The 14,442-nt window shown below is 39.7% G+C and overlaps 1 protein-coding gene across 1 annotated transcript in view; it reads left to right on the top strand.

Annotated features, from left to right (window-relative positions):
* The first annotated feature begins 234 nt into the window (after positions 1-234).
* Positions 235-14,442, top strand: part of LOC311201787 (complement C4-like) — a 48,980-nt gene continuing 34,772 nt past the window's right edge. Inside the window, exons 1-11 of the mRNA XM_084276231.1 lie at positions 235-324; positions 2,887-3,079; positions 4,050-4,233; positions 4,964-5,034; positions 5,351-5,436; positions 6,672-6,754; positions 7,811-7,898; positions 10,505-10,607; positions 10,794-10,917; positions 13,050-13,165; positions 13,978-14,145. Of these exons, the coding sequence (XP_084132357.1) occupies positions 260-324; positions 2,887-3,079; positions 4,050-4,233; positions 4,964-5,034; positions 5,351-5,436; positions 6,672-6,754; positions 7,811-7,898; positions 10,505-10,607; positions 10,794-10,917; positions 13,050-13,165; positions 13,978-14,145 (1,281 nt within the window). The 5' untranslated portion in view covers positions 235-259. The remainder of the gene's footprint in view (positions 325-2,886; positions 3,080-4,049; positions 4,234-4,963; positions 5,035-5,350; positions 5,437-6,671; positions 6,755-7,810; positions 7,899-10,504; positions 10,608-10,793; positions 10,918-13,049; positions 13,166-13,977; positions 14,146-14,442) is intronic.

Genomic DNA, 14,442 nt, shown 5'->3' with positions numbered 1-14,442 from the left:
TGGAAAATGACGAGTGGATAATCAGAAGTAAAATTGTGGCTTAGTCCAGAATGTCTCACCCCAGGCTATTAATTTGTACATCGCTGCACGCCCATCATTACAGGCTGCATGGTTTTGCAAGTTATTAATAAATAACCAGGACAGGTAATGTTCTTTGCTGTAATGTGGCATCAGCCCATTTCCTACAAACTGCACCTCAACGATAGATTGACAGTGGCTGTTTGGTGTTTCTGTTTTGCAGATGTTGTAGAGTTTTCCAATGGAAGGGCTGGTATTTTTTATGATCTTTTGTTCACTGTTTTCCAATACACAGGAAGCACCATCGTAAGTACATTTTATTATTAATTCTTCGCTTATAATAAATACATTGAAAGAGAAAGTAGGAAATATAGTGGTCTTGATATAGAATTAACAAAGCCTGTATCTCAGATTTCTGAAAATTTGTGTAACCTTAATAAGGTAAAAAGTAAAAAACTCAAAACTGCCCTTTTAAGGGGAGGAATCTCCATTCAGTAACAAATAATTAAAGTTGTCTTTCTAAAGTGTGATGTTAATGTTGTTATTGCTGCTTGTTCATCTTTGTTTTATGATATTTATCAAATTGGAAAATCTGGGGGAAGAATAACTCTCTGTAATTGATTTGTACATTGCAGAAAGCAAAGGTTTCACATTTGGGAGAGCTTCCGGATTTTCTGATGCTTTATATTTTAGTGGAGATTTACATGCATTGATACTGGTTCTTCTAGTTGGACAAATTCCTGTGTTTCTCTGTGAGGAAACCTATGGAGCATGTTAAAGATGTTTCAAATTGACCTTTATCTGTAGGGCAGAGCAGCAGAAGAAGAGATTCTTGCTTTGTTCCCACCATGATTGAGCTTTTTCAGTACCTTGCCATAGAGGAGAGCTTTGACAGGATATTTGGGCAAATCCTCTTCCCCCCTCCATGTCACCCTTGAGTGAGTTATCTCCAGCCCTGAATACCGGTTCCTCTCCTTACGAGGTTTTAACCAGGGCCAGACTTGGGGCAGCAAGTTTAGGGTTCACCTCTAGAGTCCCCATTAGCATGAAAACTACAGCCCCATAGAAATTTGATATTGGGATAGCTACGGTGCATTGATGCCCACTTTGTCTTCAGTAAAACATGGGCTTTGTCATTTATGATAAAATCTTAATGAAAACAGGGACTGGGATAGTTCTTTTTTGAGGTAATTTGATGTGGGAAATACAAGGTTCTGAATGTATTAGGTGTATAAAGCTGAACATTGTGTCAGGAAAACATCATCATGAAGCATTGAGACCAGATCTGGCTTGTGTCTGGCTGGTAGCAGTGATGGGCAGTGTAGGCTAGTGATCGTATCTGTCTGACCTATTTCCTAAGTACAGTTTTGAACAACTAACTATACCACTGAAAGGAAAAAAAAAAAAAAAGACCTTAAATTTCTGTAGGCTATGGCAGAGAGCAAGAATTGCTCTCTCTTTTCCATATTTGAAGACAGGTCTTTTATATAAGTTCACTCACCTTTTCCTAGAGCCAAGAGACTATATATGCAGTGGCACTTTCAGAGTAAAACCCCTTCAATGCCATTGAGAAAATACAATGAACACAGCTGAAAATGAAAACTTCCTTCTCAACATTCCAGTGTTTGAACATATATAGATGCCAAACTTAATCTACTAATGAATTAGAGAAGACAATTAGGCATACAAAAAGAATAAAGATCAAGCATTGAAAGAGGGTGGATATAACTGAAAGACCAAGTTCTTCATTCATTATAAACTAGAAATATTAAAAGGTATTTTCACAAATCTACAGGCAAGACTGATAAAACTGTGGTTATTATCAGAAAAAAAGAAGTAAATCTGAGTTTCAGTTGAAAGAAAACACGGTTTTTATTCCCTTGTTTCCATAACCCACATTTCATTTTATAATTTTAAGAAAGAAGAGACTTTTTTCAAAAAGTAAGAAAAAGTTCAGCCAAACCATTCTGATAATGGTAAAATCATTTATCTTTGATTTTTGAACTCTTCTGCAGAATAATAATTTTCCAAAAGTATCTTTCTTGAGCTCAGAACAATTCTTCGTGTATATGCCATTATATCTTTGAGACATGGCTATGCACATGGTGCTCTCATTTTTGCCTGTAAAAGATACCTAAAAAAAGATGTCGAGAATGATAATATACATTTTAAAGGTCATGAAATTAATTGCCAAGACACACCAGAGCAGAGTTAGCAATAAAGGAAAGTAGATTAGAGTAAAAAATACTAAATCCCAGACAGCCTCCAGCTCGGCTGTTCCCAGGGTTGTGGTCTCACCTTCTATGGTCTCTCATTGCCAGCATTTCACAAACCGTGACATCTGAATCAATCTCAGCAACTTGAAACCCCACACGTATGGTTATATAGGAGATCAATGCCTCTGGACACATTAAAGCACAAGCTAGCATAATGTAGGTGCTAGTACATGAAGATGCACGACTTCTTTATGCATCAAATATGTATTTATGAATATCTGTTTATATATTCAGGTATGTCCTGGTTTGTTTCTATAAAGTTGAGTTAATAGAACTTTCCCTGAGGTAAACCAGTCTGTAAGTGGCATTGGAAGTTCCTGGGATATATTTTGGTTGTTTTGTCTCCCATCCATAGGGACTGAACTTTTGTAGGACCTAAATATGATGGTTCAGGATTTGGGGATCAACCAGACTAGAAACTGTCTTCTTTTATTCTCTGACTAAGAAGGGGGATGGACTAGGTGATCTCCTCAAGTTCCAGACTCATCTACTATGTGAAAGTCTGTTATTCTTTAAAATTTGTACTGGACATCCTCGTATTATGCAAAAATCAGACTACAGACTGGACAACCTTTTTTCTATGTTATTTTAGATTTCTTATTACTGCCCCCAATGTGATACATCTGGGCATACATGAGACAATAACAGTTCAAGTCCATGGAGCACAGCACCCTGTTACAGTTACTGCGTATTTCAAAGATGAGAAAAAAAATCAGGTTATATCAGAGAGGACCATCTTTAATCTTAACCAAAATAACAACTACCAAGACATGAAAAAATTAATGGTGAGTGTATCATCTATAGTGATGTAAATGTTTTAAACTGGTATTAAAAAACACATATATAATCCGTACTAGGAATATGTTGGAAGAGGGACAACAGGGGGAAACGGCCAGCCTCTTTTTAGTTTTCTGTGGAGATAGAACAGGGGGCAATGGCTTCAAATTGGAGCACAGGAAGTTCTGCACCAACATGTGAAAGAACTTTTTTCCCAGTGAGGGTGACAGAGCCCTGCAGCTCAGGGAGCTTGTGGAGTCTCCTTCTCTGGTGATATTCAAGCCCCATCTGGATGCCGACCTGTGCATTCTGTTCTAAGAAACCTGCTTTGGCAGGGGGGTTGGACCTGATGATCTCTGGAGGTCCCTTCCAACCCCTATGATTCTGTGATTCTGTGAATCTGTAACACTGATCCCTAGAGACAGAAGACCAAATACCCATTCCAGCGACAGCAGTATTCTATTCACTCAATCAGCTATATAAAACAATGCCTAATATAATTTCAGTGGTGCTTTAATGCCCAACAAGCGAACTCAGTATTTTGTCACACAGTGATGAAAGATCTTTTCATCACTATAGATCACGTGATTGAAATGAAATTTTAAAGCATTTGATTTTTTTATCACTGCTCATTGTTCTGCATCTCCTAAACTAAGACTGCATTCATGCCTTTGGCCATTGCTATAAAATAGGAGAAACCTTTAAAAATGTCAAGTCTCAGACCAAAGCCTGTAATGTAGACTGAAGAAAAGTCCCTGGGTTTGAGTCATTGCCATCAGACAGAATAATGTGTCTCTGTGGTGGGAAATGGGACATTAGTTAGCACATCTACTTAAAAGAAAGATATAATTTAGTATTTCTTGCTGAATAATGCTAATAAAATTATTTAAGCACTTCAGCCATTTTTGGCCTTTGTGTGATTGCAAAGTTACCAGTTTCATGTCTGACTCTGTGGGGTTTTTCTTCTTGTGCTCTCAGATCAAACCAGGGAGTCTGCAGCAGGATACATTCAAGAGGAGCAATCATCCATATGTTCTGCTCGTCACCGAAAGCAGGGAGCTTTACCAGGAGCCCTCGAGAAGCATTCGCATCCTCCTGTCTTCCAAGAAAGGATACATTTTTATTCAGACAGATAAGACTATATACACACCAAATTCCAAAGGTTAACATGCAAATTCTACATTTCAGATGTTGAATGTAGATGACACAAAGGCATGATTAGAAAAAGCAATAACAACTCTATCCTTTCTAATGTAAATTCTTCTAATTTAACCCCTGTGTCTGTCCAGACAGTGCAGACTTAAAACTTGCCTTCGACAGGCAGGGTCTGCTCTTCACATTGCAGCATCCCATGTGGAAATGCCACTGAAGTCAAAAAGTCATGATCTCTTCCAATAGGATCCTAAAAAAAAATCCACTCCTTTTTGTCCAAAAAGCTTAATAATTACTTTCCTTTGGAAAAAATAACCGTGAGGAATTTGAAAAAAAAATCCAACCAACCAAAACAAAACCACAACAAAAAAAGCCTCCAATTGCTTCTGCTTGCAACACCAAATATCCTTTGAACTTTAAAACCACAACTGTTCTGTTACTTAACAAATTCAGTAAGCAACAAGAGAGGGTAGTCAAAAATATTCTTGAGTTTGGTAGCAGGCCTTGACTCCAGAAGAAACACAAAAGTGAGTGACGCTCCCTGATCATATTTTTGAATTTTCTTCAAAAAGGTCTCTGGTCATGTAACATGCAAAGCCTCTGGAAGAATTTAATTCTTCTTGAAATTTCTCAGACTCCTTTTTCATTAAAAGATGGTGTTGTATCCTAAATTCAGCAGCTCTACTATCTAGGAACGTCAGAAATAAATATGTTAACGCATTTATTCTTCTGTTAAACAGTAAAATACAGGGTCTTCATTCTGGACAATGCTATGAGGCCTGTAGAAGACACCGTTACAGTCGCTGTGCTAGTAAGTATACCAAAAAAAGGCTTTTACTGAGTGCTTCCTCAGCACACCAACTATGAAAAACTTCCACAAATGATCTAAGAGAAAAACAATAGATATGACCCCTCTTCAGAAATCAGTATTGCTACGTTGTGAGATATGTCTAGTCTTTTTTGGCCAATATCAAGAGTATGAAGGGAAATGTAACGTGAGTATTGAAGTAGGAAAGTGAGCAGAACACTCTATTGCTTCAAGAGTAATATATAAACTTGAGCTTTTGGATGTAAATGTTTGGCACCTGGTGCATAATTTTATGTTTGCTTTCTCTCTCTCTCTACAGAATACTAAAGGAATGGTGGTTAAAAAGTCAGAACGGAAAATAAAAAGGGTGTTCAGTGATACCTTTGAAATACCTGACGTTGCCGAGTATGTTACTGTTGTGCCTCGTGCCTTGCAGCAGAACTATCTTCAAGCTAAAGAGAGTCCTGTCCTTCCCTTCATTCTGCTCTGATCCTGTTTTCCCTTTTTCTAGCTTTTCTTACTCTGTGTTGTCTGCTTTACCATTTTGTTACAAGAGCAGGGAGACAGGAAATACACTAAAAACAGATGAGTTTTGCTCTGGTTACATTTAGGAAGCATCACAGCATGACAGGAGCCATGCCTGGAGCCTCCTGCCATGCTGGGGTCTACACCTGAGCTGGTCACCCTGCACTCCTTTCTCTGACACTGGAGCATCTTTAGGCTGCAATTCATCTGGCCTGACTTAGATGCCTATGTCAGGATGAGATGCACTGTGCCTTAGCACTGTCTTCTCCTCTCCATTGACTGAAGAGGTGCCTGAGTGGACCTACACAGATGAAAGACCTCACAGTATAGTATCTAAAGTAAGGAGGACTAAGCCTACCTCCTATTAGCAGGATCAAGTCATCCAGATGCATTCCTTTTACCTGTCAAAGTACATAAGTATTTAAGATTTTTAACTGCTGAATTGCTTGAATTACTTCTCTCCTCACCTCACCTCTTCTTCTCTTTCTCCTTACCTCTCCTCTCCTCCTCTCCCTCTCCACCATGGAATGGAGATTGAAGCTGCAGTTAATACCTTTCTACTTTTAAGTACCTCATCTCTGAGACCTGAGTCAAGAATTTAATGTTCAGGTACTGCAGTTAGTTACGTTTGTCCTGGTAAGGAGCAATTTAGCAAACTGCTTAGTATCTGCTCAACCATATAACTACATTCAGGAGAGCACTTTTGTAAAGGCCCAATTTGCAAAGTGTAATTAATGACTCCTGATTTCAACAGAGAAGTTTTTACTTCTTTCAATACATTCTTGCACGCTAAATTTACTTTTGACATCACAGTGAGGATAAGCTAAAGGAAACATATGAATTGTCTACGTCTGAAGGCTTTTCAAAGGCAGCATGTTGTATGTGGTTTATAAATAAATTATCTTGCAGTCCCTTGTGAAGCCCTTCTGAGTTTCTCAGGACATTTGGAAATATGTTGCTGATTCCTCCCAGCAAGGAGAAATCCATTAATAAGTTAGTCTGAGATGAGATCAAAACAAGGAAAATATTAGCATGTAGAGATAACTTAAATGTATTAGTGTCATAAAGTATCTGGGGAATCTAATCAACTGTTTTCTGGTCAATCTGAACTTTAGGCCTGGATCTTGGCAAATCAAAGCTTGGTTTTATCAACATGAAATGTCCAACGTTTCAGCTGAATTTGAAGTTAAAATCTATGGTAAGAGAATATTTAATTTGGATAACAAATATGTGTGAATTCATTGCTACTTGTTAAAAAGTATGCCGCAGTGATTAAACCTGACTGTAGTTGGGTATTAAGGACTTGATTTACAGACTTCCTGTTCCTCATTGCTACCTCTGATGTACAGAAGGAAAAATCTGGCTTTGTGTGTCTTCCACTTGTATTTGGAAAAGCAATAATTATTTTTGTACACATTTCACAACTTTAACATTTTTCACAAAACATCCTTTTTTGAAGGGCCCTCCTACTGCAGAAAAAATAGAGATGAGTTCCATTTAAAAATTATTCCAGTTTTGGTTGAATTTTTCAGTAAAGACTAGAATGAAGAAAAAATATTGGGCTTTTTTTTCTGAGAAGAATGCAGCTTGCAAGTTGATTAGAGTTGTTCCCAAGTTCAGAGAAGCTTTTCATAAAGACAATAAAGGCACTGGTAAAAAATGTAGAAAATTAACAATTTAGGGTAATAAATGGCTTGATTTATTTGTGCTATAATTATGCTTTCTTGTAAATTTTCCTTCTAAGGCAAAAGAAAGCCCCAGGATTGCATGAAAATCTCAGTTTAAGTTTTGCACTGGCTAGTGGCTGCTACTGCATCCTCTGCAAACACCTACACACACAAGCAAATGACTCTGGCTGTATCTACAGCAGCAAATACTTTGGCTTTATGGGTACAAATTGTGGAGTGACACAGTCAATGCTGAGGACCTCATGTCCACATTCAACCCATTTCAGGGTGGGTTTACTTCAGGCTGCTTCTAGTCCAAGGCACCTTAAGACCATTAGCAGTGGGAGCACATCTTCTGGCTCATTTCCATAGGAAATAAGTCAATTTTGTGCATTAGAAGACTGCTCCACTATTGAAGCAAAGCAGGGTAAGAGAAGACCATCAGATTTGTTTCAGAGGTGCGCTGATGATTCAAACTAGAACCAAACACAGGAGCATCCTCAGAGGGCATTGCCAAATGCCAGGAGTTTATGGTATGTTTGAAACTAGCATGTCATGATATTTCATCTTCTTTTTTTTCCATGCAGAACTTCCATCTTTTGAAGTCAAACTCATCCCACGTGAACCATACTACCACATCTCTAATGAAAACTTTGTGTTTGATATCGAGGCAAAGTAGGTGTGCTAACAGTGAGGGTGTTTTAAGGTGCAGATAAGTAGAGCATGGACTTGGCAACTACCTCCTTTTTCTCGTCGTTAACTGTTAACCAGCTTCTGCCTTTATTTGAATGTGACTTTAATCTTATATACGCTCTATTTCCACTAATGACTCCAGACATTAGTGTAAAATGGGTCCAAGCAGTGGTGATCAAGATGGAACAAGATTTTCTGAATATTTTTGTTTGCTAGTAAAAAGGTGAGTATTTAGGATTCTCCTCTGTGTAGCTAGGTAAGGTACCAGGCAAACCAATAACCTGCCTTTCTTTACATTTTTTGTTTAAGCATTTAGACACTTTCTAAAGCCTCAGATATTGCTATTTAATGTCATTCAAGTTGACCTGGAGTCCAGTTTGGGCATGAAATTTTCTCAAAGCCCAGTGAAGTTTAGAAATGATAAGCTGGTGCTTATTTGAGAGTAAACTTTTTATGCAGAAATGCTTCCAAGCCCATAAATACAGTTAGTCAGAGGAGTTTCTGTGGCAATCACCACAGACATGTGCATTACTGTTTAGTAGTATGACACTGATCTGGACAAGACATGACTACAAAGCTCTCAGACTGGCCAGACCACAAGTCAGGTCTCTATGGAGAATAAACTATACCGGAACACATATCAGATTAGAATGGCATCAAACATAGAGTCACCTGGAAAGTCAGGCAATGAAAATTTAACCCTCCAAAATATTTTGAATACTTTGGACGGCTCAGACTGAACCTGGATTGAATAAGTATTTTCTGCTGGTATTTTGATCCCACACTGCCAGATCAAACTTTGACGTATGATCTAACAGGGGCTCCTCAAGGTAGTTCAAGTCTTCCTGGCTGTTAAATTTTAAAGTTTCTTAGCAGTAGAAATACTAAATGGCTGCCTGTTAGGGGAATGTTCTTCCTTTATTTACCACTCAGCTGGAATAAAAAATAATTAGAAATATCTTCCTCACCTTGCATATGGGAAAGATGGAGAGATAAGTCAAATAATTCTCTAGAGCAATGTACTTCCTTTTCACGTCCAAACGGTGCAGTTGCTAGATTTGCTGCATGGACCCTGGACTATGTCTAAGTGGAAGACTGATCCTTCACACACCCAGATCTAGCAGGTTTTATTTATGGCCTAAATTCATCCCTGGCCAGCTTATACCTTGTTGGTCTTCTGCCTACTGTCCTTGAGATTTTTGCCTTTCCTGTGTTGATCCTCCTTTTCCCCAGAGCATCTGGAGAGAGCAGACAGAGTCCTGTATCCACCTTCTTTTGCTTGGCCGAACAAACTCAACCCTTCTAATCTTCTCTTGGCCACCTTCACTTCTTTATTTTGTCCTATTGAACAATTATTACCTTTAATCATATTTACTTGCTATTGTGATATGAAGTGATATGAGATAAATGGCTTTAATATTTTAATAATTTCTAAATATTTCTCTTCATGTTATTGCAACACTCAATTCTGAGTTTATGGACTGTGCAACTACTTCATATGTACCTCACTACTCATTAACATCATAATTATTTAAGAGGAAAACTGGATTTGAATGACTGGATACTGTTCTTTGTCTATTGGAGAAGGTCCTAGTGGAACTACACAGGCCCCTGCCTGACTTTCATCAAAATCAACATAAGGAATTCCTGATAAATGAACTTCTTTCTCTGAGCTGGCCATGCATGTAACAAACAGTTATTTGGTATTACTCAATTTTGTTTCCTGCAATTAGTAGTTCTGGCATTTTGAGCAGTTTTTACAAGAACTGCCTCACAGTTGGTGTCACTGGCACAGTTCAGAGCTGCTGATCAGGTCAATTTGAAAGAATTTTTAAACAAAAATAAACCATTACGGAACTGAGATGAAGCAAGTTTTCCACAAGCAAAAGACACCATCATGGTCTTGACAGATCCCACATAACACATCACACACTGTGCTGCAAAGGGATGCCATCTGCCAGGCTTTCCTTGAGTAAGGAACCTGCCAGATACACCAGTGTGCCCTATCCTCTCCCTTCATCACCTCTATGGAGAGTTATGGGGTGTTCCAGCCAGATACCTATCTGGCAAATATTTCACTTAAAAGAGGTGCCTGTGCTACACTTCCTACATCCCCAGGAAAGACATGGGGTGGAAGGTGTCTGTCTAATGCAGGTATTAAAATTTTAGCAGGCAGGATGTTTCTGCGTGTCTTCAGAGGTACCAAATACTTTTTATCAGTCTCTAAGATGATTCTCTGCTCCCCCCCCCCCCCCCCCCCCCAATTTTAAATGCTCTGTTCATGAGGTCAAATAGACTGGATACTTCCCTTGCTCCCTGTGAAGGAGATGAAATCTCCATGTGTGATTCTGCCAATGTGATTTACTCCATATATTTGTCCACACTTGAAATCACCACTTTGCATACACGTCAGTAAGTCTTCGTATTTGTGTTATTAGTGTGACTGTTTTTCTGTTTTCAAGCTATTAGCCACTGATGGGATGCCTAAAGATATCCCTATTTTATTTCAGCATAAAATTATTAGTTTGGTTTATGTTTGCTGTTTACTACTGTAATGATTCACCTCCTCACTTTTCTTCCTTCCAAAGACACTCTTATGGGAAAGGGATTCAAGGTGCTGCCTATGTGCGATTTGGCATAATTGAGGAAAGTGAGAAAAAGTTTCAAACAGGACTGGAACAACAGCTGTCAGTAAGTACTGGAGTTCAGTGGAACTATTCTGACTTATCCACCACGAGCTGCATAGCGTCAGAAACCACCAAAATATAGATCTCTATAATACCATAGTCATGCTATGAGCAGTAAATTTTTAATCCTAATGGCAACAAACCAGCAAGGGTGATCAGTACTATTATTTTTTTTTCAATTTTGTTTTAGATTCAAGATGGAAGGGGAAGAGTTACTTTAAATACATCACTTCTGGAAGAGACAATAGGAAAAAGTATTTCCACTCTGGAAGGATGTAATCTATATATTGCTGTTACCGCTGTAGAAACTGCAAGTAAGTACACTATGCCTTGGCTGAGCGATCAATGTAAATACTCCATTTATTACTTAGTAAGTTTTCAGATGACATTAAGCTGAGTGGAGGTGTAGATCTGCTTGAGGGTAGAGAGGATCTGCAGAGTGGCCTAGGCAGGCTTGATTGGTGGGTCAAAACCAATTGTATGAGCTTCAACAAGGCCAAATGCTGGGTCCTGAACTTCGGCCACAATAAGTGACAGTGCTACAGGCTTGGGGAAGAGTGGCTGGAGAGCTACTCAGCTGAAAAGGTCCCGGGGGTGTTGATTAACACCAGGCTGAACGGGAGCCAGCAGTGTGCCCAGATGGCCAAGAAGGCCAACAGCATCAGGAATAGTGACCAGCAGGTACAGGGAGGTGATCTTACCCCACTACTCAGCCCTGGTGAGGCTGCACCTCGAGTACTGTGTATAGTTTTGGGTGCCACAGTATAGGAAGAACATCAAAGTGCTGGAGAGGGTTCAGAGAAGGGCAACTAAGCTGATTAGTGGTCTGTAGAACAGGTCTTATGAGGAGAGGCTGAGGGAGGTGGGGCTGTTCAGCCTGGAGAAAAGGAAGCTGAGGGGAGACATTGTCGCGCTCTACAGCTACCTGAAGGAAGGCTGTAGTAAGGTGGGGTTTGGCCTCTTCTCCCTAATAACTCATGAGCGGCCAAGAGAGAATGGGTTCAAGCTGTGCCATGGGAGATTCAGATTGGATGTTAGGAAAACTTTCACTGAAAGAATGGTCAGGCATTGGAACACGCTGCCCAGGGAGGTGGTGGAATCACTGTCCCCAGAGCTGCTCAAAAAAACCAGGTAGATATGGCACTTCGGGACATGGTTTAGAGGTTACTGTGGTGTAGGGCTGACAGTTGGATTTGGTGATCTTGAAGGACTTTTCCAGCCATGATAATTCTATGATTCTATGAGTAACAACTGTTTCTCTAGTGTGATTTTTCATGTGGGGAACTTTGTGCCACTGAAACCAATCTTCACTGCAAGGCTTGCTTGTGTCATAATGCATGAAAGTCCCTTTCCTCTGACCCCCTACTGTGCATAAAATTACATTGGGTTGGATTCACTCAGCAGAACACAGATGTCCAGTACAATTTCAAATGCCCTTTGTATTTCTGTGTGGCTACTCACTGCTGCTCCAGAAGTGCTCGTCTCCTATAACTGCTCTTCTACAGGATCTGACCCATAAGCAGCCCTTTGAGGGTGCCTAAGGTATCCTTGTCCATCCAAAGTATAACCAAACACCTGTATGACGGCAAATAAATTGCTCCCCTTGAGATCTTTGACCACTTGCCTCACCCATGTCTACTCCTTCTGTACCTGCCAAGTTATTACTTGAATTTGGAATATGAGCTTGCTTTGCACCTCAGCTGGTTAAGACATCAGTCTAAAGGTGATGCATATGTACTATAGTGAGATGCAGAGGAAGATCTAGCCTTCATGAGTCCTGTTAGTCCTCTTATGCTTCCCCACGGTTATATCAGCTGATGAAACCACCACACAGGGAAAGGCTGGTGGGCTGGGTGACATCTCTCAACGCTGGAGTGTTAAAGGGGAAAATAATGGCATTGGAAGTTTGTCTCTGAATGTACTGGTTTAAAGCAAGCCATGTAACTGTTTTTTCTAGGAGTAGTTAAGGGTAGATGTTTAACTAGAAGTAACTAGAAGAATGAGCTTTTTAACTTGAAGAATCTTAAATGGGAATTTAAAATGCTAAAGCTGTCCTGTCGGTACAAAGTTGTACAAGAGGCTATTAGGTACTATTAACTTTGTTCCAATCAATATGCTAGAGGAAAATTTTCATGTTGTGAGTAGCAAACCACTTTGCAGGTCTCTGTGCCTGAGCTGTTGAGGGCACAGACCTGGCAGTGCTGTCCGGCAGGACCACCGCACACCTTTACAACGGCCTGCCTCTGGTTGTGTCCCCCATCCGCGTGCAACCAGCTCTTCCTCTCCACAGGACTGAAGCACTTTAGGGAGAGATCATATTTGAGTTTTCTTCATATACACTGCTAAAAATGCAATTAATCCTGAAAAAGGAACAACGTGTGCGATGTTAATACGCTAGTACATGGTTACTGTGGTCATGGCAACTCGTGCTGTTTGATATTAACAGGTGGTGAGGTGAGGGAAGAAGAACTCAGCAACGTGAAGTTTGTGAAATCACCTTATGTTGTTGATCTGTCTAACACCAAAAAGTATTTTGTACCTGGAGCCCCCTTCTCTATTGTGGTACGTAGTATTTAGCCAAATGTGAGCATTTGTCTCCATAGCAAGGGAATCATATCTGCTCAGTTTATAAAATCCTTATCTGGCCCAGTGAGAGCTCTGTAGGACAGAGACCTTCAGGAATAGGTCCAACATGGCAATACTGTTTATGGGTCTGGTGTGTCTTGTTTCTGTACACACAGAGCCTGAGGAGGGAAAATGAAGCCAGAAAATGCTGTGTTTCTTCTGGAAGTCATCTGTGCCCTGTTGCACTACACAGGTCTCTATTACATAGGTCTCTACGGTACTACTACTCTACAGTACTACTACTACTCTACAGTACTACTGCTACACAGTAGCAGCCTCCTCCTCACTTCCATATCCTAAGATTAAAATAATAATATATCTCATGTAAAATTATAATTCTGAAAACTAAAACAAGTTATTGTCTTTTAAAAAAAGCCAAAACATTTAAATATTTGAAGTTTTAAACTGCACACCTTCAATATTTACTACAAAATTTTCTCCAAAGAGTTAGTTAGAAGTTTACCTTAAAACAGTTAAGTGTCTCTGGGATCAGCTGAGATCTAACAGACGCAAAGTGAAAGTCTAGGGCAGCTCTTAAGCTATGTTCACATGTTTTGAGCTTATTCAAAATCCAGACAGAATCAATTGCTACACCCTTCTCTCAAAGCTCAAATTTTCCAACACTAAAGTTGTGAAGTTGTGGGTTGGTACTTCTTCTGATTTTACAACAATAATTGCTTCTTGTTTGTGGACATTTTTTAAACCCAGGCATTTCCTTGAAGTAACAGAAAGATGTGTTTTTCCAACAGGCATCTGTCACTTTGGTTGATGGCTCTCCTGCTGGTTCTGTGCCTGTCACTACTACTATTACCTTGCCTGGAAAATCTGCGATGAAGAGGACTGTACTTTCAAATGCAGAGGGCCTAACTCCTTTTACATTCAACATCCCTGGAGATGTTCAGAATCTTCAAATAAAGGTAAAGGAAACCCAAAGATCCATGTTTAAAAATACGCCGCTGAAGCTCATAAGGCAATCACAGATGACAGTGAGGACGATCGGTTTTCATTAAATTAGCACAGAGGGTGGAACATGATTTCTTGTGCCATCTGCACAGCTTGGGGGATGTCTCACTGAGGGCAGGAGAGCTTTGGGAGTGCATGCATTGGTGGTAAAGGTGAGCTTTATTTTGTGGTTTGGATGCACGTTTTCCAGGCTAAGAGGATGGGAATGGGACTGTAAGGAATGTTGCCATGAAAAGTGACAGAAAATGTTG

Source organism: Gallinula chloropus (genome assembly GCF_964237585.1).
Source record: "Gallinula chloropus genome assembly, chromosome: 1".
Taxonomy (NCBI): domain Eukaryota; kingdom Metazoa; phylum Chordata; class Aves; order Gruiformes; family Rallidae; genus Gallinula; species Gallinula chloropus.
This window is presented reverse-complemented; position numbering and strand designations above follow the sequence as displayed.